This window comes from Polypterus senegalus, chromosome 2 (genome assembly GCF_016835505.1).
Source record: "Polypterus senegalus isolate Bchr_013 chromosome 2, ASM1683550v1, whole genome shotgun sequence".
NCBI classification, from domain to species: domain Eukaryota; kingdom Metazoa; phylum Chordata; class Cladistia; order Polypteriformes; family Polypteridae; genus Polypterus; species Polypterus senegalus.
In genome coordinates, this window is record NC_053155.1 from 151,859,229 (window position 1) to 151,886,350 (window position 27,122).

Below are 27,122 nucleotides of genomic sequence, written 5' to 3' on the forward strand. Positions count from 1 at the left end.
GCACCTGGGGAGTGTGTGTGTTTTTTGTTTGCCCTATGATGGACTGGTGCCCTGTCCAGGGTTTGTTCTTACCATGCACCCAATTTTGGCTCCATGTCCCTCGACGACTCTGTTCTGGACTATGCGGGTTAGAAAATGATTGACAGAATAAATACAACTACAAATAAATTTCAATGCAAATTCCTAAACGTGTGGTAAATTGGTGATTTAAAATGATTTAACTACTCATGTTACTGAAAAATAACTACACAGAACATTTTAGAAATAATCACAAACAAAAGAAACAGTAATAATTTACTTTCTTGCTTATTTTTTCTTTTTTTCATATTTTTTCTGATAGATTCTTCAAGTTTACAGGATGAAGGACTGCTGCTTGACCAAAAGGAAGCCACTCAAAAAACAGTAACAATCAGTACAAAGTTGGAATTAGTGAGTCATCCTGTCCATTCATCTGGTGATTCCAATGTCCTCTCATCTACACCTGGAATTTTGATAACAGCTACTTCTGGAGCAAACCCACAACTGGATGACAGTCACACCCCCACATCACCAGAGGTCTTCACATCTTTTGGGACAAACTCTGTAGAAATCATTGATACTACAACACCCAAATCAACTGCAAGTCCTTTTCAGAACCAGATATTTCAAGAAGGGTCTGGCTCTGGGTTCTTTTATTCTGAACTAGAGAAAAACTCTAGTATAATTACAGATGTGGATCCGGCCGACATTGCTGTGTCACCTGGCAAAGATGGTGTAAATGACTTATCAACTGTGAGTGATGTACATAGTCAAGAAAAAAATGAAGAGGTTAAGCCAACTTTGGAAAGACCTCTGCTCACAGAGAACATAAGAAATATTCCAGATTATACCACTACTAATGTGGTTCCAGTCCTCTGGACGAAGGAAATATTAACAGTGGAATTGTCTATGCAGACCTCAGAGGCATCAGGTATTTATGAGTACTATGAAAGTGAGCCTACCACAAGACTGGTGATAGACTCTGATGACCATCTCCAGGAATCTGCTACCATTAGGTTAGATCCTGAAGATAAAGATGTGACTAGCAATGCCATAGAAATAGTAGAAGTCACATCTGCAGATACATTTCATGTAGTAACTGAAAGCAAATTTCAACAGTCTGGTCAAAGTACATCTTGGGTGGAGAATATGGATAGTTTCCCAGACGTTCTTACAAGTAAGAAACCAACTGAAGCTGATATTGAGGAGAATGGAAAGCAATATACCTCGACAACTGACAACACTATTACAAAATTTATTGAAACTTTCGAAAACCCAAAAACAAATAAGGATGCTGATCTGACAACTCAGGGAAATATTGAAGTTACCTCTGTGAAAATATTAGTTTCTTTAAATCCTTCTGATTCCCGCACACAAGATATGTCTAATCAGCAAAATGTCAGCCTACCTGAAGGATTTATTGATTGGACTGATGAACCAGCCATCAATAACAGTTTAGACCCTATTAGCAATGATCTAGAAAATGTTTACTCAAATTTTGATTTTGGCAATGATGAAGAGGTCACAGCTTTGCCTTCACTCAGAAATAATACTCGGCCAACACGAGCACTAGTGGTCTTCTTCAGCTTGAGGGTAACCAACATGATGTTTTCAGAAGATTTGTTTAATAAGAGATCTGCGGAGTACAAGGCTCTTGAACAGCGATTCCTAGAACTGGTGAGTTTTTATGAGCAGTGGTGACTTTGTTCAAATCCAATTCCCTAGAATCCAAGTCTCTAGGCTCATAGTTTTTTTTGGAATAGAGAGACTAGGGACTTGATCCACCAATTCACCTGAGATTATATAGTAGCATACCCTAGGATGGTAAGCATCATAGTGCAGGATCAAGATTGATTTGAATAATGTATAATAATGTTTACTATACCAATTCTCAAACCTTCTAATCCAATTCAGAGTCATGGGGGCTGAAGCCTATGAATGTTGTATTAAATGTAAGACACAATCCAACCCTGGTGATAGGGTCATTCATATGGACAATTATTTTACACTATTACAATTTACTTATTAACCTAAACACATCTTTCAGGGTGTATAAGGAAAAGCAGAGTACCCAGTGGAAAGCTAATACAGAACCTGGAGATTGTACAATGCCCACACAGAAGGCTGGGCAGGAAATCTGAACATGGATCTGTAAGGCAGCAGCTCTAGCCATTACACCACCAAAATAATTTTAAAAATTGTGCTAAATAGTGTGGCCTACAGGGGGCGCTCAGCTCCTCAAATCCAGCACAGAAAGATACAGGACACAAGTTCAGCAACACATGTTTTTTATTTTTCTTGTGGGAAACACTTCCCTCATTTCCCACCTGGTCAGCACAGCACAAAGCCCAATAAAGCAGCACACAGCAATGTTCTTTCTTTCTTTCTTTCTCCTCCTCCACTCCATCAAGTTTCATCCTCCACCTCCCAACTCCGACATCCTGAATGAAGTGAAGTGGTCCTTTTTATGTTGCACATGGGAGCACTCCAGGTGGACCATTAGCATGATCCTGAAGTACTCTTAGGTGTGGCTGAAGCCCGATAAAATATTGCTCACCAATTCCTGCAGCACCCCCTGGCGGCACCTCCAGAACCCAACAGGGCTGAGCCCATAAACTACAAGTCCCAACATGCCCTGTGGGAATCTGGGATGCTGTAGCATCCCAGGGGGCTGCCACCTAGTGTTACGTGGGAGGTAGTGTCCTGTGTCTGTTTTTGCCCCCGGTCATTCCACTATTGAGGCGTCCTGGCCAGGTAAGGGCACCAACTGTCTGCCACAATAGCTATGAAAATTTATAAGAACAACCATATGCAAAAATTCCAAGTTAGGTCCTTGCTGTACGTTCAGTGTTGCCAGGACAGGCTCTGGCATGTGTGACCAGGAACTGGATTAAGCAGGTTTGATAATGGAGGAATGGTTTGATGATGTGAACCACTGGGGCACATACAGCCCCCCCTATCCTCAACACAGACAGGTTGAGACACAAGTTTGCCCCACAGCATGCAGTTTATTTACACCTGGAGGCGCTTCCTTCACTCCCCACAGCAACACAATAGCTACAGCAAAGTAAGCACAGTACTTTCTCTTTGCCAGTCCTTATGCCTCCACTCCTCTTCTGCAAGCTTCATTCACCTCCTCCCAACTCTGGCTCCTCAAATGGAGTGAAGCACCTCCTTTTATTCTACTCCTAGGAGTGCTTCAGGTGGCTCATTAGCATTACCTGGATCACTCCCAGGTGTGGTGGAAGACCATTCATATAATGGACTTCCACCACACCTGGGAGTGATCCAGGTAATGCTAATTACCTGAGTGATCTGTAGCTTCCCCTTGCAGCCCCCACAGAACCCAACAGGGCTGTTCCAAACTGCAAGTCCAGGCATGCCATGCCGGAATCCGTAGTGCCACAGCCGCCCAAGAGGGCTGCCCTCTAGCGCCTCAGGGGAGGCTGTGCCTTGGAGATGCTCTGTCCCCAGGTCCTTCCATCCCACTGCCGTCCATGCAAATTATTCATATGTTAATATATTATCCTCTTGGAAAACTTAATTTGATTTTAGTTTTGATGCCATGCTTGCAAGGATTAGCAGAGTAGTTATTGGGTTGCAAAAGTTAAATCTGATCTGCAGCATTCTCTAGTAAATTTGCCTATTTTCAAAGCCTTGTGATAATCTTGCTGTGCGCTCACTCCAAAATTGTGTGGAAGATAACCATCTCTATTGCCACAATGATGCCAAAGAGAACAAAATATTGAGAGACTTTATAACATACATAAGGTAGAGCTAACGCATAGAAGCATAGTACAAAATTAAACATATAAATCAAACAAATTATAAAAACCCTTCATCTCTGTACCTTGCTAAACAAAACACTCCTGTTAAAACACCCATTCTTTCTCTCTTAACTCTGTGCTCTTTCCTAAGTTCTCTCACAGACTCCAAGCTCAATTGGTTTCTGTTAATAGAGCAGGTCCATGGGATTTTGGTTTACCCAGTATTATTTCGGGGGTAAATTCAACTTCCTAATGGTAACAGGGACAAGATTGTAGTGACCCTGGTTGTTAATCACCACTGAACTGTTTGAAATCCTTGCAAGGCAACGTATCCCTTGAAACTCCTGGCTGTCTGTTCCAAATAGGAGACATCACAACCCCTCATATCCCTGTCATGGGTCGAATGTGATAACAACTGAAACTTTTTTCCATAGCACCTTCGCATCCTTTTTAAGGAAGGATTAGGCATCCACACCAGTTGATGGATTGCCTGCCTGCATGCTAGTGCCGAGATGGAATATTGAATGTTTGTGTCTTATCAGTCTTATCAGTTCTCTCATCTAATCTGTTGTTGTATTTATTTTAGGTTTTCTGCATCTTTAAACTTCTATTTAAGTTCAAAGAATGTGATAAACAGTAAAAAGATTTAAAACAAATATAGGTTTTATAATTATGGATATTGCCTAGTGCTTGATTATGCTGGGATATACTCAGGCCTCTTGTTACTCTGAGCTTAAAGTAGGTTCAGAAAGTGTGTGGATGGATGGATTAGTAAAATCAGTCATGTAAATCTCATCACCTATGATGTGTGAAACCAATGTTGTGTTTATTCTGTTCCAGTACACATAAGTATGTATGTTTATTTCAATCTGTAACTTAGAAATTGACTGTTCTAAGGTAGACATTCTTTATTTATTGGTGTTTTCTTGTGTTGCAGCTTGTGCCATACCTGCAGTCCAATCTGTCCAACTTTGAAAACCTTGAGATCCTCAATTTCAGGAATGGAAGTATCGTAGTGAACAGCCGCATGAAGTTTGGAAAGCCAGTGCCCCGAAATGTCACCAATGCTGTTTACATAATCCTTGAAGATTTCTGCAACACTGCCTACCAGACTATGAATCTTGCTATTGACAAGTATTCTCTTGATGTGGAATCAGGTAATACATCTCAAATAGAAAATACAAAGAAAACAGGAGAGGATTTAAAATTTTTTGGTAGAATGTTATGGAGAGGCATTTGTTGTGGTCTGAGGCCTTAGAATGTATAGGGTGGTCCAGATCTAATTACGCAATTTTCATTACGCTATAACTTATTATTATTTATTACATAGAAAATCACCCAAAAAATCCCGGACCATCAAGAAGTGTGCGAACTGACGACATGAAGAATTGTCTTTGTGCCGAACTGGAATTGTCCCTGCATAAATCAAAATCATCCAGACAATCTGGATCTGCATAATTAGATCTGGACCACCCTGTACTGATAGATTAACCAAAACAGTCCAGCGCTGTCTATAATGTGGGTTTACCTCCACAATTTATATTTTTTTATTAAATTCTATACTGTGCAAAGAGCTGGTGATGAGATGGTTTAAAAGCACAGAGAGCTAGTCCAGACTAGACAGGATTTTTATTTAGCATCCTACCATGTCATATCATTAACTATAACAACTGACACAAGTTAATGCAAAGGAACAAACATTTTTATTCATGTAACTTACATCAAAACTCTTTTAATGTTTTTTTCGAAAGCTCAGTGATACAAATACCACATTAAATTGCATTCTGGCCAAAAAAGTTTCATGATTATGGCAAGTAATGTGTCTTATGTTTTCTGCCTTTTTTTAGGGGATCAGGCCGATCCTTGCAAGTTTCAAGCATGCAATGAATTTTCACAGTGCACTGTAAACCGCTGGACGGGAGAAGCTGAATGTGTTTGTAACCCTGGATATTTTAGTGTAGATGGGCTGCCATGTCAAAGTGTATGTGAGCTCAAGCCAGACTTCTGTCTTAATGATGGAAAGTGTGACATCATTCCAGGTCAGGGGGCCATCTGCAGGTATGTCCCTGATGTAATTAGACCTAGTTTATAATATAATAGTCTTACTCTTGTGTCAAGTTCAAATGATTTCTTTTATTGAAACTAGCACGGAGGATGTACTGTTAGCAATGATGAACGCTTAGATATGTGCTGGTGAAACTGAGTACTCTGAGACTGAACTTCAGAATAATTCATCAGTAAATATATATTTTAAGTAAAAGCACATGTGCATTTTTCTCTACTGCATTTTACAAAGAAAAAAAAATGAACTATGATAAAAGTGCAAATCACAATATATTCTGACACAATGTAAAAAGAAAAATGAAAAATATAATGATTTTATAGTTTATTTGCTGCAAGAGGCAGCACTTAGCATTGCATAGGAAGTAATTTTAGGCTCTGGTCCATTTGTCTGCTGGTCTGGCTGCAATCTGTTCTGTTTCACTATCTCTGAACCAACAGGTAACACTGTTGTTCAAACTCTAGTAAAAGGGCAAAAACACAAAGGTAGCCCTGGGGTCATAATTATGGGTCAGGACACAGTTTATTGCCTCCCCCTGATCAAATCAGTGATGGTGTGCAAATTTTGGCAGAGATTAGTGCAGCGGTGTGAGTTTACATACTTGACATACTATATACACAACCCCAGTTTGAAAAATTGGGACACTGACTAAAATGTAAATAAAAACAGAATGCAATGATTTGCAAATCTCATAAACCGCTATTTTATTAACAATCAAATGTAGAAAACATATCAGATCCTGAAAGTAAGACATTTAACTTTTTCATGAAAAATATTAGCTTGTTTGAATTTCATGGCAGGAATATGTGTCAAAAAAGTGGGAATGGGGCTATAAAAGACTGAAAAAGAAAGTGGTACTAAAAAGAAACAGCTGGACAAACATTTTACAGCTTATTAGGTTAATATGGCAACATGTCAGTAACATGATTGGGTATGAAAAGAGCACCTCAGAAGTAAAAATGGGCAGAGGTTCACCAATCCGCAAAAACCTGTGTCTACAAATTGTGGAAAAATTTTACAATATTGCAAAGACTTTCAATATCTCACCATCTAAAGTAGAAAAATATCATCAAAAGGTTCAGAGAATCTAGAGAAATCTCTGTGTGCAAGGGGCCGAAAATCAATATTGGATGCCCGTGATCTTCAGGCCTTCAGGTGGCACTACATTAAAAACTGACACAATTCTGTCATTGACATTACTGCATGGACTCAGGAACACTTCCAGAAATCATTATCTGTGAATCAGTTTGCCATACCATCCACAAATGCAGAATGTATGCTCTATCATGCAAAGAAAAAGCCATATGTGATCAGATGAATTGAAATTTGAAATTCGTTTTGGAAAACATGAATGCCACATCCTCCAGATTAAGGACGAGAGGAACCATCCGGCTTGTTATTAGTGCTTAGAATATATATACTGGTATGTAAAGATAGATGGATAGGTGCTAGCCATGGTGCCTGTCACAAACAAACGTAAACAAACTCACCAATCAGAGTGCTCTGAGGGACTGGACACGGTCTTTTATCACATAGAACATACAGTATATGTACATATATACACAGACACAGATTTTGATATTTATATATTAGATAATTATGAGCATGAGTACTTACATTAATTAGTGGAAGTCAAATAAAGCTTGAAGGTAAAAGAAAAAAAAAAGATGAGACTGGATATATTTATAAAAGCAATGAAATGATCACATTATTTTATTTTTTGCATTCTGAACTTGTTGTAGATAGATTCATATATTAACTCTCTGTTTTGTCTACATAGGTGTCGAGTAGGTGAGAACTGGTGGTACCGTGGAGAGCACTGTGAAGAATACGTCTCTGAACCTTTAGTAGTGGGTATTGCAATTGCGTCAGTAGCTGGATTCTTGCTTGTTGCCTCTGCTGTAATCTTCTTCCTTGCAAGGACCCTAAGGGATCAATACGGAAAAAGTGACAAAGATGACTCAGGAGAGTGAGTATTTTCCATAAAGACTATTTGATAACAGCTTTTTTTTTTAAATATCAGAAGCAGCTATACTGCTGGGGTAAGCACTGGCTACCCATAACCTTGAAGTGGATGGTCAAGCTCATAAATGGATGAATGGGTATTATATTTCATAGTCTCTTAAAGGTTTTGTCTTATAATAGCCTGGTGTTGAAAGTCCTGGATCTACCTGCTAAAAATTCAGTGTTATTGAATGAATAATCTGATGATTATATTTTTACAATGAAAATGTACTGTTCAAGCATTTGGAACCTATGGAATGATTCTTAAAAAGTTTATCCTTATAATGATGAAATGATGAAAAGAATGATAAAAAGAGAATGAAAATGTCACATTTTATCCAGAGTTGTTTGGATGTGTGTATTTTAAGTAGTGTAGTGTTATTGTAAGACTAAAGTAATAAGGAATTAATTGATGTTTTGTTTTGTGGTCAGCTATACAGTAGATTTGTATGCTCTCTGATTCTTAAACAGTGCTCAAAGTGGAACTAATTACTTGCAGTACTCGATTTTAAGGTGATACAATAACATTTGATCAAATATTTGGTGGGTTCTCTGTGAAGATTCCCAAAGAGGTGCAGATACTCATCAGTATGCTAAGAAAGAGAGAACCTTCAATATTTGCCATACATTTATGGTTGATTGTACAGCAGGGTTGTTCCTGTGAAGATTACTGAAATGGTGACGGTACTCACTAGTACGCTAAGAAAAGGTGCCAGTATGGGAAATTTAGATTGTTGTGATGTAACGATAACAATGATACAAAGGGGTTGGGGTACTTCATGAAAATTAGTAAAGAGGTGACAGTACTTATCGGTACACTAAGGTGGAAGAAGAATAAGCCACATTAATTAATGATCAAAAAATTGGTCTTTTTTTATAGTATATCGATGGATTCGATTCCAATCCAAGATAAGATCTGAATAAGCTCTGTGTTCTGAGTTATCATATTTAAAGGTTCTTCCTCCCTTTGCATCATACATGACTTTACTGATGGCTTAGCTCTGTAAAAATAAAAATCACAGGAAACATATGGTTCAAAATTTTTTAGATTTGTCAATTAGAGAGCTGATTAATTACTTTGTATCGGACGTTTACAGAAATCCCGTCTATCTACATAATACAATGCTTCATTTTGAACCAACAAACCACTGAGACCACGAAACAACCCAGTTGACAGCTTCATCTCTCAGAGTTATCCTAAGTATGGTTCCTCTTGAAAGGGCCACATTTGAAAATACAGGCACAAATTGGCTCAGTACAGATAAAAAAGGTGATATAAAAATGTCAAATAAAGGCCATATAGATAAAATTAAAAGGAAATAAAGCAAAAGTTATAATAAAAATAACTATCCATATTGATAAGCATAATCAGTTCCACACTAAGAAAAAGTATTGCAACGTTATGTTGAAATTGGAAGAGGTGCCATTATTGCGTTCTGCTGAGTATTGGCCCACTTCAAGCACTGCTCTTAAGTAGGAAGTATTCAATTGTCTCTACTGTTTATTTCACATGTTTTGTAGTTACAGCTTGGCGACAAGTTTGACTAATAATGTTTTGCTTATTTTTACTGTCCCTATATACTGATATAGTATGTGGTTATAGTAAGGGCTTAATATTGCCTATAAGCTGCAAAAAATATCTCTCTTAAGATGACTATTATATCTGAAGTGGAGTCATTCCCCAATTACATGCAGAAGAGAGCTGAAACAGTAATTTCCTTTTTAAATGCATAATTACTGTGGCCTTCACCTTTTGTTTATTTGTCTGTTCTTCTAAATCTTCTCACTGATTCACACTTTTGAGGCATTGGATCTCATCAGATACTCATATCATACTTGAGGGAAATTTTAGCTAACGCTTGTGTTCATTTTTAAACATTATTTCACAATGTGACAGCATTTTGTCTTATAAAGATGCAGAAGTTGTAAAACTTTCACCTACAAATCTTGACCTTACATTGTTCTCTTCTCTTGCTAAATGAAACTTAGCCTGAAGAAGTCTATTAATTTTTTACATTTAATATGTCTCACTAAAATTGTTTCCAGTGTTGTATCTGTCCTAGTGTCTATATAAACACAGGGAACTCCAGTTTCTGTATTACATCTTGCCTGAAGAAGCAGCCTGAGTTGCCTCAAAAGCTTGTATATTGTAATCTTTTTAGTTTGCCAATAAAAGGTGTAATTTTGATTGAATTCTCACTACCTATAAAAGACAGAAATCTTGTGGTGAAATGAGCATAACCAGAGCTCAAAAAAGATACACTTTACTCATTAGCTTATTTTACACCATTTCCCTTTTGTTCTTATGTAATGAGTGTTCTCTTGGTAGTCCAGTTTTCTCCAAAATCCCAAAAATGTACATATTAAGATTTTTCTAAATTGGCTTCATATGGGTGTGCCTACTAATGGACTAGCATCTTGTCCGCTGTTTCCTGTTTTGTACTTGATGTACTTTCCAAACCTTTACTGGAATAAGTGACCTTGGAAAAAAGAATAAATGAATGAAGGAATTAATGAATGGCTAATTCTTCCTTAAAGCACTGTATCATCTGTTGCAACTGTGAATCTGTGTCTGCATCTGTAGACAAGGAATATGATTAAAAGTTTGAAATGTCTCATGCCTTCCACATAATGTGAAGTTAGATATTTTATTATGTATAAACCATGTAAACGTTATAAAACTGTAAAATTATAAAACATTCACTCTTCATTGCTTCATAAACAGATGGCTTGTTTCTTTTCCTTTTTATTTACTGGTGGAAACAAGACATTTAACATTTCCTGGAATGACAAAATTATAAAAGTATCTTGTGCAATTTCACAAAAAGCTGCTGGTTAATTTTAGCCCTCTAACCAGCAATACAGCTTGTGCAGTGAAGCATTGCAAAATCCAAACACATAAAAACTTATAAGTGCATCATTACTCAATGTGATCCAATGAAGAAGTAGAACAACGCTTTTATCTGGTCACCTTTAATTCAATGCCTAGTCTCAGCAAAACAAAGGCCTGACTTTCTTTGTGCCTGCCGTAACGTCTTGAGTGTCACCAGAGGCAAGGAAGAACGATATTGGCATGCTGCAGGCAGGCATATCATGTGCTAGTATTGCTAGAAATTGTACATTAAAAATTTAAATAGCCACAAGACACTGTGCCCCAGTTTCAGGAAAGGTTTCACCAAACCAGCAGGTCATAATCCAAGAATTGGTTGCCTTCAATTAAGCAGGACCAATACACCAGACTGACCCATTTGAGAGATCATTTCAGAGGTTCCACTTGCACTGATAGTGAAACTACCAACTGAGCTAATGGAGTGACAGCAAAGTAAAAGACTGATGGCTTGTCAGAGGCCTTCTGCTCACACCTTCTACATGGCACGCCCAATTGGCTTAAGCCAGACAGAGGCTGTGATGGACTTGCCAGCAGTGGCATCATGTTCTTATTATTTGTCTTGATCCATGCCAATCCAAGTGCATAAGGAGAAAAGAATTGTATGCTAAATATATATATATATATCTAGGAAACTGAGCCATGGGAAGGAGCATGATGCATTTTAGAGATGAAATTATCATTCTCTGTGTTAGGCACCTCAGCCTAATCCTGCAGCAGGGTAATGCCAGGCCATGCATCCTCCTAGGTCATAAATGTCCTAAGGATGAATACTAGTATGCAGATGCTGCCTTGGCCTGCCTTCTTTTTTGACATTAACCCCAGTGAGCACCATTGGGGTGCCTTAAATTGCAGAGTTCAGAGTCAAGACCTCTGCTAATAGCTGCAAACTTTGTCAGGGTCCTCTGATGGAATGTGATAAAATCCCATTCCTGGAGATTCAGAAAATCATTCACTCAATCAATCAGTGCTGCCTGAAAGAAGTCACACAAGATACTAAATGACTACAAGATGACTTTTGTTAATGTTCACTGTTTAACTGTTGGTTTTGGCATATTGTTTTGCTTTCCAATAGCTTTATTTTTTATTTTAGCCTTTACATTTGAAATTCATGAGTGTTCCATTTCTTTTTTCCATCAGTGTATTTATTTTATTTGCTTTATTAGTGGATTGCAACTCTCTAAGACATGAAGTACTACATCTTATTCAAATCACATCAGATAACCCCAGCACACACACCCACACACACCTGCAGGACAAGACAATCTTAAGAAATATGTTGTAGAAGTTTATATTAATGGTGATTTATTTTATTTAATACAGTACTATGTATATGAAATATATATATATGGTCTTGAGACAGTCTACTTCACCTTAATATGCAAATGGCAACAGTTTTTATTCTTTACTTTATATGGAAGTGAAGGCAACTGAGCTAAAACCAATCTGATGTAAAGCCTTTGGAAGAAAACGTCTTAAAATGTCAGATAAAGAATCTACTTAAAGGCCCAGGACAAAAATCAGTCTCAATTATTGTCAAGAAAAGGCAAGGAATCTAAATAGGATCTTGAGCAGCTTGTTTACACTGTCCGGAGGAATGTTTCAGCAGGGTGTTTCTCATCCTTTCCATATAGCTTTTTTTTGTTGAATGAAGGAAGAGTAGCATCATGAAGAAAGTCAACCGAGGAAACTTAACACTAGACATGGTGGCAGACTGGTTGCAGATGCTGCTTCACAATTCCACCAACCTTGGTTCAAGTAATGCCCCTATCTCTCTCTGTGAAGTTTGCATGTTTACTATCATAGACGAAGCATGTAAAAATTATTTTATATTTATTGTCACCCTGTAAGAGTGACAGAGTGAATGTGTGGGCATGTATGTGTGCATGCGTATGTGTTTGTGAGTCAACATATGGCATTCCTTGAAATGAACTGGCACTCCATATAAGTAGCTTTTTGCCTTGTGTGTCATTAATATCCCTTTAAATTAAACAACAATTCATAATTGAGAATTGAAAATCTCATAAATGTAAAGTCAAATGAAAAAATTCTAAACTCAAATCCTAAAAAAATACAAGAACATAAAGACTGAAATCATTTAAGCAGCAACCAAATAAAACATAAACCAAAAGTTCACAACAACCAAAGTACAAAATCCTAAATCAAATGTCAAAAGCAGAAAATACAAAACCCAAAATGGTCAAAAGACTAAAAACTTACAAACTCTCAAAAGCATAAAAAGTTGGTCTAAGAGGACAGTTAATAAAAACTAATGTTCTAGCAAAGGGGCAGCTAGAGGAACTGGAGGAGAATGACCAAACCAATAGAAAAAAAGAGAAATATGTCAGCAATCTTTGCATTATGTGAATTTTTCTTAGGATGCCTCTGGCTCTCTGGCTCTCCTTCCTTCTGTAAGGCAGAAGGAATGTTTTGAAAATCTATTAATGGCCATGTTTTGCACATTAGAGTCACTGGACTATTGATAATTCAAGTAAAAGGAGTAATCCAAAAACTCTAAAGCAAACAGTATGTTTTACCACATGTTTGATAAAGGGCAGACGGTAAGAATTGAGAGGACTAGGAAGTAAATTGCAATCATAGCAAATAACGGGTGAAAAAAGGATGTAAAGCTTTCTTTCAAACAAGACCAAAACTAAACCAAATCGAAAATAGCTCTAGCCCAAAGTCAAAAGGCAAAAGAACTTTGCAAACATACACACTAGAAGTATTTGAGAAATTATTCACAATTGTGGAAGGTGTTCTAGCTGTAATACAAACATTTAGATCAGCACACCTATAAAGTTATCATTCATCTAAGGCCACAACTCCTAGTGATGGCTCCCCATGTCACAGTGACCATTATCCAAAATGCAGGTGACCACTTAAAAAAAAGATGATGGCATGGAAAATTTCAAAACAAAACCAGTCATAAATACTTCTTAATCAGAAATATCATTAACAAAAATATAAATAAAATAATGACTCTAACAAAAAAAAATTAAAGCTCAAAATAAATTTAAAAAGCAGACAAACTCAGCACCAAGTTACAATCCAATCCAAGTCTTTCTCAAATGCTTTTGATGAACAGTACTTGATTACTCATTTTGTCCTATCCTATCCCACCCATCATGTGATTGCAGTGCAACTGATATTTCTAGGCAACACAACTAAATGGTTGGGTTTGAAATGTGAAGCGTAGAGCTATCAGTAAAGAGAAGGCGCATCCATGGCACAAAGCAGCACTGATAGTTGTAAAACAACATCATCCAAAACAGTCCAAAGCTATATTTTTTTGTTGTTTGTTTAAATCAAGCTTGAAACAATCCACCCCTCTGTCTCTACAAACCTTTTTAATACTCAACTGCATGCATGGCCAGAAACTGATGAGATGTGCCTGCTCTAAGAACATGCATACCCAACTAAGCAAGGTCCAAACACAGAAGATGCCACTCTTAAACTCAGTTATGCTCATGATTAATTTGACACAAACCCAAAGATAAGACTAAATTAGGAGTGAAAGTTATTTTTTTATCAACAAAAACAGTAATAATAATAATTGATACAAATGGGAAATGATTAACCAGACCTAAAGAAGAAAGAAAACATAAATAAGAACCTAGACTGAAAACACAACTTATTGAATGAACCACAATAAGAAAACTCAGAAACTAAAATAAGGGAGGAAGAAGAGAAAGAGAAAACCTTAACAAGGAGAAAACAAAATCCCTACAAATAACTGAAACTAGAATAAGACTAAATACCTCAAAACCTAAAAAATACAAATCAAACATTAACTGCAACAAGACTGGAATCCCTAGAGCCACCATCCAATGACGAGTCCAAAAATATATTGCAAAGCCAAAATAAAGAAGACAAAACACAAAAGCTTTAACTACTTGTACTAGAATACAAAATTCAACCAGCCAAAATTAAATCAAACATAAGAAAGTTGCAGCATCAAGAGGAGCACCATAGCAAAGAGTTGCCATAGCCAACAGCTGAGGATTCTTCAATAGATCCTCAGGTGACTCCCATAACTGGCAGAGCATCTAGGAAATAAAAGATAAATGAGGAGCCGATCCTCAAAGGCTTAATTGTAAAGAAGGCAGGGAGAAAATAAGTATATAAAAGCAAAGAAAGAACAGGAAGGTAAGAAATGAGTCCATTTAAATCACAACAAAAAGTGAGATGACATAGAACAAACTGGAATAGAAAAAGAATAGGGTTTTACATACCATATTGAAATATTGCCTGGTCTCTATCCTTATATTTGAAAAAAGTGACTAGATAGCTCAAGTTGGTTGTCTGCAAGTGTTACGAGTGGTCCGTGGTGCAGTGAAGTTTTTAAATAAATAATCAAATTCGGGGAAGTGCAGGCTTCTATCGGGTGCGGGTGTGCACGCGTGTGCTTTGCCACGGGGATGACAGGGGTACTTAGCTGATTGCACATACACGTGCAAAGGCGAGTGGATCAGTCAGGTGCTTCATTCACTCCTCGGAGGTAGAGGTGTATCACACCTGCACCCAATCAGGCCATATAAAAGGAGCCTGAACCACAGAGAAGGGGACAGAAGGACAGAAATAGAGAGAAAAGAATAGAGACACTGAAGGTTAAAGGAACAGCATACAGAAGGCAGGATTGGGAGTAGAGAGTTAGTGAGGGAGAATGAAAGCAGTCAGCCAGGAAGAGTCCCAGGAGAGGAATATGTAGCAGCCGCTCAAGAGAAGACTGCTCCAGGAAGGCTCCCTTGCTTGGCAGTTGGATGAGAAAAGCTCGGTGCAGCACACTGCTGGAGCCTGTGACAGCAGCAGGGGCCTGAAAAGGATTGGTTGTGTCTATAGGTAGGATGTCTCATCTTGCTGCAGGATCCCATTAGGGTTAGTTTTAAGAAGGAAGCACTAGGGCTCATAATTCCTGTCTGTGAGTTTAACCTCATTTGTATGGAGTTATTTCATAATGTTTGACCTTCACTATTCACTTTGGTTTTATTGGATAGTTTTATTAACTTTTGGAAGAATTTTATGCACTGCACTATTTGCACTTTTTGTTTGGTTTTAATAAAAACACCGACACTTTTTGCACAAACACCTTGCTAAATGTATGTGCCCTCATTTGCCCCGATCACCTTGGTACATGACTATCGAAGGTGAAAGAGGCTCCCAGAGGCCGTCACAGTCAGTATGCTCCTTTCTTAAAGTTAATCTTCAGTTTTATACATCCAACTTATAGTGCACCAGCATAACATGTAAGAGACAGGGATTTAACTCTTAAAGGGTTACACATGCAGTAGGCTTTGATGACAGTGCTGTAAGTATTACTCCACGCCATAAAGTTCTGGTCTATGTGTACCCAAATGACTTGTTAGTTTTATTAGAAGTAACTTTTTATCCATTCATCTGTTTTATGTCCAGGCTTGTGGGTGGCAGCACTGAATATGAAGTGGGAAGTCATCCTGGACAGGGCTGCAGTCCATTGCAAGCCAAGCTCTCAAACACCTACAATCATATTTAATCATTAAAAAATAAGCTAACTAAACAACACTTTGCACGGCTGTCATTTTTCCCAGAATTGAGAGAACAGGGGTGACACCACTGTCCTTGGACAATTACTACTTTCATAATGCTGTTTGATTATATTCATATAAAGATTTTAATCAAGCACATTTTTTGATAGTAGTATGGCAATTGACCAAATAATACTGCTGCCACATAGCCTCTGGGTTTCAGTTTACAGCCTGATCACTGTAAGTGTTGCGTTTGCGAGTCTTCCCTTCATCTGTGTGCACTTTTGTGCCTAACTGTTTCATCCTCCATCTTAATGATGTATTCGTTCCTCTAAAGTGTGTCCTATAAGTGTGTGTGAGAGTGCCCTCCAATAGACTGATATTCTATCGTGTCTATTACGCCTGTCTTGTGTCCCAAAGCTTTGATTGTTAAGTGCGTTGATCTAATAAAATAACATTTTTTGTTCTATTTTCCACACTTACAGTACATCTCCACTGGAACATGTTGTCTGACTTTATTTACCTTGCACGCCTCTGCTTGTAAGATTTTCTTATTGATTGTGTCTTTATCTTTATTTCCTCCTCCACAAAAGGAGGGATTATCTGTGTGAGAATATTTCAAAAGTTGTCTCCATGTTGTCATAAATGCCTTTCTCTCTGCTACCCAGAGAAGAGCCAAGCAAAATGACACCTTTTATTGGCTAACTAAAAAGATTACAATATGCAAGCTTTCGAGGCAACTCAGGCCCCTTCTTCAGGCAAGATCTTTTTGCTTGGCTCTTCTCTACATTCATAATGGCTAACATGGTACAACACCCTAATACTATAGACTCTCTGCTACCCTGCAATTGATTAGGTGAATTCAAAGGCCGGATGGAAGGATGGTTGGAAATTTAAGTTTTATTTTTGTTTGTTTTCAGTGATTGAGAGCATGATGAGAACAAAGCTGAACAGATGTGAAAACACAGACAAAAACAAATATTTGGCTTGTTTAATTTTTTTTTTTTTACTCAGTTTACTCTGCATTTTAACAGTTTCACTTTTGTGTGTTATGGGGAGAAGTGTTTTTTAAATGAAAGAATACTATTATGACAAAAATATTATTAAAAAAAATATATAAAATGTAATGCAAACCTGACTATTTTCCTTTTCATATTTATTTACTGTCAGTGTACAGTATATGATAAGTAAATCCAAACACAAGCATTTATTGGCAAATATTTTGTTAAGCAATGAAGAACATTAAACATGATAACTGTTAGACTACAATAACATTTTCTTACACAATGGAATATTTCTGTCTCAACATCTGTTGCCATTTATATTTCAGACGGGGTAACTGCCAGTCCTCAACTGAGAAGGCTGTGAAATACAATCCGATGTATGAAAGCGATGCCACCACAGGATACAATCACTATTACAGACGCTACCCACAGCTGCCCTCCTACAGTTCTCCCAGTGCAGAGGCCTCTACAGACTTCAGCAGTGAAGAGATCAGGCACATCTATGAGCACAGTGAGCTCACTAAGGAGGTACCATATTTACTTTCACTGTATAAACTACTTCCCTACCTACTTAGTATATCTGCAGTTGTCAAAGTGTGAAGGTCTTTTTTTGTTTATGTTTTTTGATGCATTTAAATGGTTTCTTCAAACACACATACTGTTCTTAAGCCTGTGTAATCTATTTGGAAGTCATGGCGATTAAGAGACTAGCCCAGTAACTTCAGGTTCTAGACAGAAGAATACTCTGGACAGGATGCAAGTCCATTAAAGGGCCTGCTCACTCATCCATAGGCATAATTTACCTTGCCAAGGATTTGAACCCAAGATACTGTATCTGTAAAGCAGACGTTCCAAGTGCTTTTCCACCATGCTGCCCTTAAAAGATACATTTTGTATAACTTCTATATCAGTTATAACAATGCATCATATCATTCTGGTAACAAGCAACTTTGTTTGTATGCCCCAGTATTTTATTGTTGCCTCTTAGACAACTTGTAAAATGAAAGTAAAGATGCTAAAGAATATGCAGTAACCCACAACACAAATAAAAGCCAAGGCAATTGTTGCTTTTTTGAGTCCTATGTTTGAATCCTGGTCTGGGGTCTTATTTATAAAACTTTCCGTGGATTTGAGAGTGAAAATACACACACACCAAAGAAACAGGAAAATGCATATGACCAAAAAAAATCAGATTTATAAAACACATGTTTCTACACAATTTACTGTTTGTAAGTCACAATCACTTTGTAAATGATTCCATACATGGAGTATGCTAAGAAACCTCTGTAAGAATTGAATTTGAATCTTGGTCCAATGAGCACCTAGCATGTGTCTGAGTCTCATAATCTTCTAAGCTTATGCTTAAAAGCTGATGCTGTTATTTTATTATTTACTATGATAAAATACATTTTTTATATATTTTATAGATAGATAGATAGATAGATACTTTATTAATCCCAAGGGGAAATTCACATAATCCAGCAGCAGTATACTGATACAAAGAAACAATATTAAATTAAATAGTAATAAAAATGAAAAAAATTAAAATAAAATTAATGTTCGCATTTACTCCCCCGGGTGGAATTGAAGAGTCGCATAGTGTGGGGGAGGAACGATCTCCTCAGTCTGTCAGTGGAGCAGGACAGTGACAAAAGTCTGTCACTGAAGCTACTCCTCTGCCTGGAAATGACACTGTTCAGTGGATGCAGAGGATCTTCATGATTGACAGGAGTTTGCTTAGTGCCCGTCGCTCTGCCACAGATGTTAAACTGTCCAACTTTACTCCTACAATAGAGCCTGCCTTCTTAACAAGTTTGTCCAGGCGTGAGGCGTCTTTCATCTTTATGCTGCCACTGCAGCACACCACCGCGTAGAAGAGGGCACTTGCCACAGCCGTCTGGTAGAACATCTGCAGCATCTTACTGCAGATGTTGAAGGATGCCAACCTTCTCAGAAAGTATAGTCTGCTCTGACCTTTCTTACATAGAGCATCAGTATTGGCAGTCCAGTCCAATTTGTCATCCAGCTGCACTCCCAGATATTTAAAGGTCTACACCCTCTGCACACAGTCACCTCTGATGATCACAGGGTCCATGAGGGGCCTGGGCCTCCTAAAATCCACCACCAGCTCCTTGGTCTTGCTGGTGTTAAGGTGTAAGTGGTTTGAGTCGCACCATTTAACAAAGTCTTTGATTAGCTTCCTGTACTCCTCCTCCTGCCCACTCCTGATGCAGCCCACAAAAGCAGTGTCATCAGCAAACTTTTGCACGTGGCAGGACTCCGAGTCATATTGGAAGTCTGATGTATATAGATTGAACAGGACCGGAGAAAGTACAGTCCCTTGCAGCACCCCTTTATTGCTGCACACAATTTCAGACCTGCAGTTCCCAAGACGCACATATTGAGGTCTGTCTATAAGATAGTCCACAATCCTTGCCACCAGGTGTGAGTCTACTCCCATCTCAGTCAGCTTGTCTCTAAGGAGCAGAGGTTGGATGGTGTTGAAGGCACTAGAGAAGTCCAAAAACATAATTCTTACAGCACCACTGCCTCTGTCCAGGTGTGAGAGGGATCGGTGAAGCATATAGATGATGGCATCCTCCGCTCCCACCTTCTCCTGGTATGTGAACTGCAGAGGGTTGAGGGCATGGCGGAACCTGTGGCCTCAGGTGGTGAAGCAGCAGCCGCTCCATGGTCTTCATCATTTATATACACACTAGAACAGATACAACATTGGAAAACCTTTAAGTGAGACCTCTTAAATGTAAAAGATTAACAGACCTCTCCAGGCTAAAATTCATTAAGCAAGAGAGGAGAACAATGTATAAGCAAGATCTTTGGATAAGATAACTGTCAAACAGAGTCTTTTGAAGTTTCTGATGAGTTTTTCAATACAATGTGGGTCTGTGTCAGTCCAAGAGATGGAAACAATCCTCATATCTGGCCATAAAACATTTGTCTCTATTCAAACCATGTGTTAAATTTTAGCATGTTTTTAACTTCCCATTCTTTTCTCTCTTGCTGTGTTCTGAAGTTACCCATAAACCCTGTGACTTTAAGTCCCTCTCACAGTGTCCATGGCTGTTGAAGTGAGCTACAGGAACATCTGTGTTGCCACGTTTAATGTAGAGCCTGTGTAAATTCATTCTCTGGTGGAGTGTTTGTTCAGTTTCTCCCACATATAGTGCAGTATCAGGACATTTTATACAGAGAATTAGGTAGACCACATTAGACGATCTGCAGGAAAATGATCCCTTTATGCGATGTCCTAGTCGACAGTGTGGTATAATTACACGGTCTGCATTATAAATGTGAGCACACGTCTTACATCTTTTATGTAGGCAGGGAGTTGTGCCATGTTCTGTTAGGGAGCTTCGGACAATTAGTTGCTGCTGGTTTGATTCTCTGTATGCCAGGAGGGGAGGTTCTGGAAATACATTTTTCAGCGTTACATCATTGTGTAGCATTGGATGAAGTTCTTTTATTATTTTTCGATGTGCTTCAAGATATGGGTTATAGGTGTCAACAAGGGGATGCGGTTTTTGTTGTCTTTGTTTCTATATTCCAGAAGGTTGTCTCTTGGTATGGCAGTAGCTCTTCTTATTTGAGTGTCTGTTGTTTTGGGGGTATAACCTTGTCTGATGAAAGCTTGTCTAAGCTCCTGCAGTTGTTGTTCCCGGTCAGTCGGGTCTGAGCCAGTACGGACAAGCAATACGAAAACAACTGTACTGGCTCAGACCCGACAGACCAGGATAAACAGTTTAAAATATGTTTTCATCACAACTGCTGAGAAACTCATTTTGATGTTTGTACATTTTAAGTGAGATTGTAGTTACAGGTGCTTTAAAGTGACTTAGTTGTGCATGAGTCAATAATTCATGGACAAAACACAGAGAACTATGTTATGAAAAATTGTAGTACTTGAAGTAATCATTATGGGATTAAATAACCCGTTTTAATAAAAGCATGGTGCTCAGTCTAAAAAGTAAAATGCTTACCCAAGTTTTAATAATGTACAAATCAAACAGGGCATAATGCAGTTGCATGCTATGAAAGGCAATATGTGATTGTGCTTTTGATTACATGGAAGATATTGCACAGTGATATGCAAAGCATTTTTTCTGTTTTAAGGTGGGTTAATCATAGAGCCTCGGAGCAATGAAAAAGCTTATATGGTTTGATAAATATTGTTTGATAAAGATTTTTCTGGTAAGGACTAAAGATATTTCAAGGCAAGATAATTATTTCAGATATGCAAGACAGAAGTTTTGTGGTAAGGAAATTATACTCACTTATCTTGGTGCCAGAGAGTGGCCAATGTGTTGCATGTTGATTTCCACATGAAAGTAAGATTTTCACTGCTCTCTGTATGCATGACAGTAATTACCCTATAAACCTATAATACACCTTTATAATGCTTCACTGCTCATTTTAACTTTATCCAACTAAGACATTTTCCTTCTTTTTAGTTATTCTTGTTGATATGTGTTTGTTAAAATGTGTATGTATGTATTCATGCATGCATTTATTTATTCAGCTTCTGTAAAAAAGCCAAGTTTCCTCCTTGAGATAAATAAAGTTCTAATCTAATAAAAAATAATATAAAATATTATATAGTATATTCTTTTGCTAAATATATAGTTAAAATTCTACCTGATACTACACAACCCACACAAACATGGGGAGGACAAATGAAAAACAATGGACAACAACTCGGTACAGGAAAAAAATCCAAGAGACTCCATTAGTGAAGCAGCAGTACTAACCAACAAAAGTGTGTGGGACAGAAGCATTGTGACAAATGTATGGAGGAAAAATGTGTGTGTTGATAAATTCACACAGCTGGTAAAGTGTCAAAGTATTGTGCAATTTACAGTGTCATGAACAAAACGTGCAAAACAAAAATATAATACAAGGTGAAACATTATGTACAAAGGGAGAGACAACAGGAAACATTGTAAACTAAAGATTAACCATTCTGTGAAATTTAGGGTGCCTGATTATGTACAGACTCTTGCAAAACGTTTAAATGCTATTAGCTTTGGGTGTTGTGTCTTGTGATGCCATTTTGTGCCTTTTCAGGAGCTTGTAGTGGCCAGCAGATAGAAGCAGTTATTGAAAGGGTAGGCCGGGTACCCACAATGGACTTAAGCACTTAGAAAGAGAGTGGAGGCAGGTATCTGATTGACGATAAATCCTGTAGAGCAGTTGTTCCCAAGTTTCATCCATGGTGACCCCTGGGCTGCAGATTTTCAATCCTTCCAATGTTTACTTTTTTTGGACTTCTGTGTTAATTAAGTAAGCTGTTATTTCACATTTTTTTCATTTTGGTGTCAATACATAAATTACAAAAAATAGTTTTTAAAACTTTTAAAACTAGCAATATTTTCCGAATGTTACATGGACATTATTCATTTGTTTTCATTTTTAAAAGGAACATTATCATTGTTGTCATCATCATGATTTTAATTCCACATTTCCAGCTGTTCTACCTATTTAAGCTGTAATTTACTAACAAGCATGTTAGTGAGTATGATGAGGAAGGAGCACTGCCTTTCAGCATTTGGTACTGTTTTCCCACATGTCAGTTCTTCTTGTTATTACTAGGATACAACTAAGGGAGCAAAAAAGGTGAATTAATAGGAAAAAGACAAAAGAGAGTTAAGTGCCATGGCAAAAATACAAATATTTTGTAAAGTTTTATTATTGTAAATATCACACTACACTATGCACTTTTCTGAATTTGGAATTTGAGGTAAAACAGCAACTAATAAAACAATAAAATCTATAACAGAAAAATGACTTGCTGATTGACAAACTATGTGGCACAACAACCTGTAGCTACAGGGGGTCCCTCAGGGAGACTGTAGGCAGTGGAGTGCTGATAATTCGTGTGCAGGAGAGACTATTGTGATGAGCTGACCACATGTGAGGAGCTGCACAACAATGTACACTCCACGTAGAGGGGACATGGTAGAGTGAGACATGCCTTGTCCCAGTGTTTGTGTGTGTATTTGTTCTTTTGCTAAAGTTCCTTGTAGCTCATAATAGCATGGAAGTTTGCAGAATTTGGTGATAGAAGACATTACCCTGTCCTCCAAGTGAGTTATAGTTAATGGATATTCTGAAAAGGCTTCAGAAATTAGTGCACTAGTAGTATTATTGTCACAAAAACAGAGTACAATTAAATTCCTACCAACAATCAAAACGTTGCCACTCCCCGGTGACATGAGAAACAAGAACATGTTAAAATATGTAACTTCAGCACATTTAATAAAAAACAGAAATCACCTTCGTTTGTGTATTTCTTGGCTTTGACATTGTGGAAAATAACCTGAGAAATCTGCACGCATTTCTTAAAGTGTGACGAGCATCATTCCTTAAGTGGGCTTTACAGCAATAAAAATTGATATAATGAGGTCCTTAATGCTTTTAACACATGTGTATGTTTATGTTTCTCATTAGGAAATTCAGGATCGAATACGAATAATTGAACTGTATGCAAAGGACCGGCAGTTTGCAGAATTTGTGCGACAACATCAGATGTAAGTTCAATAGTTTTTTCTTTATCTTTAGATTATGTTATTCACAGGTCACATCTAATCATGGGGTTATCTTTCTGTACAAGTTATTGTTAATGTATTGGACAATTACAATATAATGTTTCACAGATGCCTTTGAAATGCAAAATTAAACATGATGCTGTTCAATCTAACTTGTAAGTATGGCCTTAAACTGGTTTTCGTTAGTGAGACTTAAAGCTGAGTTATGGAAAGGTTAATCAGGTTGATGGGATAGACAGTTCATATTTTCATGTGATAGTATTTTATGTACATAAATTAAAATAGATGTTCAAATCAGCACTGATTTCTCCTTGTTAATGCTGATACAAAATGCTAAGGTTGCATCGGGTGTTGCTTGTTCTTTGAGTGCACATTGTCTTTGTGCTTGCGGGACACAGTGCACCCACCTACATTCTCCTTCACAGTATGATTAAGAAAGTACATAATAAGATTTGCACCAAACCAGGTCTGCCACTGTCATTTGATCTATTTAATCCGGGTGAACTTGGCTTGACTTCAAAGGATCCTCTTTAGTGCTTATTTTAGTACTAGCAGGTGCATGACTTTAACTCTTCCTGTTTAATACACTACACTTACATGAGCTTGTTATTACAGTGGCCATCTTATTCCTTAAATGGCTAACTAAAAATATTATAAAAAAATAAAAAAATGACTCCTTAGTTACCAAAAACCACCCCAAATATAAAATGTACTGCCCCCAGGAATTCTTGTGCTCTCATAATGGTATACACAGGATCTCCTCTGCTACCAGTATGACTTTTTTCTGTCCTAAACTCTCTGTGCCCTATGCTACCTTTGCCACAGGCATGTTATTTCCATTTGGCCACCCCTTCATAGACTGCACACTCTCATATCTCAAGGTTTTTTATAGATTGTAGAGAAAAACCAAGGGAAAGCCGCATGAATTCAGGGTGAATATGTAGAATGAAAACAGAAGGTGTTTTTGGCCTAAACTGAACCTGTTACCAGTGTCGTAAGATAAATTAACTATGACTGCAGGACTGTTTCATAAACCTATTTAAGGTTAAGGAGAAACAAAAATCAATAGGAACATTCTCTCTGCCTCTATATAGACACAGGCCAGTGACAGAACTACAGACCAGATGGAACTATGTATCACACGTACAGAACTGTGCAATGCCCTTTGGAACAAAATGAAACCTGCACTGTTAGAAGCATGAGATGTTGGTACTTGAAGCAGGATATAGACTAAGCATATGATGTAATGGTGTGTGAGTGACCTTGGACAGCATCTACACAGGAGAGAGATTGTGGTGGCTAGAAGAGAAAGTATTAGTGTTTCTACAACATAGCAAAAGAGAGACTCCACACAACATAACGGAAATGAAAGGCCCCTAACTTGGAGATGGAAACAGTATGGTCAGGTCAATCAAGTCAGTTTATTTTGCTTACGCACTCTTCACTACCTACTGGGTACGAGTGCTGTAAAAAACTGCAAATTTTACAAATTACATAATGTATACAGATGAGGATAAGCATATATATTAAACAGAGCTTTTTCAAGTTGATTAACATAAACAAATCCTAACAAATGTACAGTTAAACTATAGTTTTAATATGGCCAGTTGAGCACAATCCATTATAAAGGACAAAGGCTGACACAATCACAGGTCTGGAGATCTAGGCCATATAGTTGTCCATCCCCTCCTGGAAATTCTACAGTATTGTATAAGTTTGTTTTTTAACTCGTTCATCTTCCCATCCAGAGGGTAATGTCAGTGAGGGGATGCAGGAGACAGAAACACCTTCTGGCTACAAGAGGGCATGCAGACTCAAATATGTCTATGGGGAGTGCTGTCCTCTCTGTTTGGGCTTTTCTTCCGATACTGTGGTGTGATCTCATTTCTCAAAAATAAAGTAGGAATGGATGACTATATTTTAGACTACGTCTCTTAGAATCTGACACTCGATTTTCAGAGGACAGAGCATCTCATTATTTTGCTTTATACAACATGTCCTTTGGTATCAGTCATGTGGCCAAATAAATTTATAAAGTTACTAATTTTTTCCTAAGTGGAATATGCTTTGCTTTAGAAAAAACAGATTTAAGTGTGGAAAAAGCCTGAAAATGGCCTGCAATATTTGAGGTGGTAGCTGCTGTAGTCTTTCCAGCAGACACTTTAGATAAATAAGCTTAATTAATTTATTTTCATTTCAAGAAAGCTGGTTTATATTTTGTTTCTGAAATCTTTTAAAATCCCAATTAAAGATAAAAGAGACTTATTATGCAAGAATATGTCTAAAAACAACCCAATTATGATTTTTTCTGTTACCAGATTAATTAATTATGTTGTAAATGAAATGTTTTCACTGTTATTTTTTTTTTAAGACATTGATGCTTTCCCAGGGTTCAGTAATATTTTCCTTGTAACTTGTGTCAAGCATTTATTAAGTTTTAAGAGCTGACTACAAAAAATAAAGATGAATTGTTTTCTTCAATAGCAGGTCCATGGATGCAAAGCAACTAAGTTCTTCAAGTTAGCCCCAGTGAAGAAATGTTCACTAGGCCACATCCAAAGAGGTGAGAATTTTAGGTACTTGAGCAAAGTATTTCATTTTTGACAAAGTATAGATAAGGAAAATTAGCCTCAGCCTAAACTGTTAAACCCTCACACCCTTCTTGTCTTCTGTCTTCATTTTAATGCTGCTTACACAACAGCCTTTTGGGTAAGAGTACACTGGACAGTCTTAGGTCACTTTGTTCCACTTTTCGGCTATTGGCTAAGACCTAGATTAAACATTATTCATTTCTTATTTTACTCTGTAAAATGCTGTTCAGACTTGCACTTAGGCTTGTATATCTGAGATATGAATGCTCAGAAATGTGGAACTGTTGTTACACCAGGTGAATTTTGTTCCTGAATTTTGAACAGACCCTCTGAGTTTTGCTGAGATGCGACATAGTAACTGTAAACATTAATGAGACAATAGGAAATCATGCAAGAAGACGTAATTTCACTTTCATTTTGTGTGAATTTGCAAAACTTATAGTATACAAATGATTATATCATTACTATTAACTAACTTGAACCTAACCCAAACCTTAGCCACTTAATCAGATCACAGCTATGGGTAATAGAAACCAGTGAGATTTGTTGGTAGCCATACTTTCAGGTTGACATTAGCTGCAGACTTCTACTAATTTTAATTTTAAAAGCACCTGATTGGTTGTTGTTATTTTCTACATGAAACATTTTCTACTTGAAACACATATATAATTTGTTAGGTGAAGTTTCATAACTCAAACGCACAATTGCCATAAAAAAATGTA

General features: G+C 37.5%; 1 protein-coding gene across 1 annotated transcript; it reads left to right on the top strand.

Annotated features, from left to right (window-relative positions):
* Window positions 1–927: 927 nt before the first annotated feature.
* On the top strand, window positions 928–26,372 carry impg2a (interphotoreceptor matrix proteoglycan 2a). The gene is made up of 8 exons (XM_039746277.1): window positions 928–1,695; window positions 4,723–4,942; window positions 5,633–5,843; window positions 7,628–7,816; window positions 15,206–15,217; window positions 17,573–17,774; window positions 23,712–23,791; window positions 26,294–26,372. Exons 1-8 carry the CDS (start codon window positions 928–930, stop codon window positions 26,331–26,333), a joined length of 1,722 nt encoding a protein of 573 aa, XP_039602211.1. The 3' UTR covers window positions 26,334–26,372.
* The last annotated feature ends 750 nt before the right edge of the window (window positions 26,373–27,122 follow it).

Excerpts from the sequence above, each read along its gene's own strand:
- impg2a (XM_039746277.1), top strand. The coding sequence starts at position 928 with ATGCAGACCTCAGAGGCATCAGGTATTTATGAGTACTATGAAAGTGAG. Across the intron at positions 1,696-4,722 it reads AACAGCGATTCCTAGAACTG|CTTGTGCCATACCTGCAGTC; the intron begins GTGAGTTTTTAT and ends CTTGTGTTGCAG. Across the intron at positions 23,792-26,293 it reads TTTGTGCGACAACATCAGAT|CAGGTCCATGGATGCAAAGC; the intron begins GTAAGTTCAATA and ends TTTCTTCAATAG.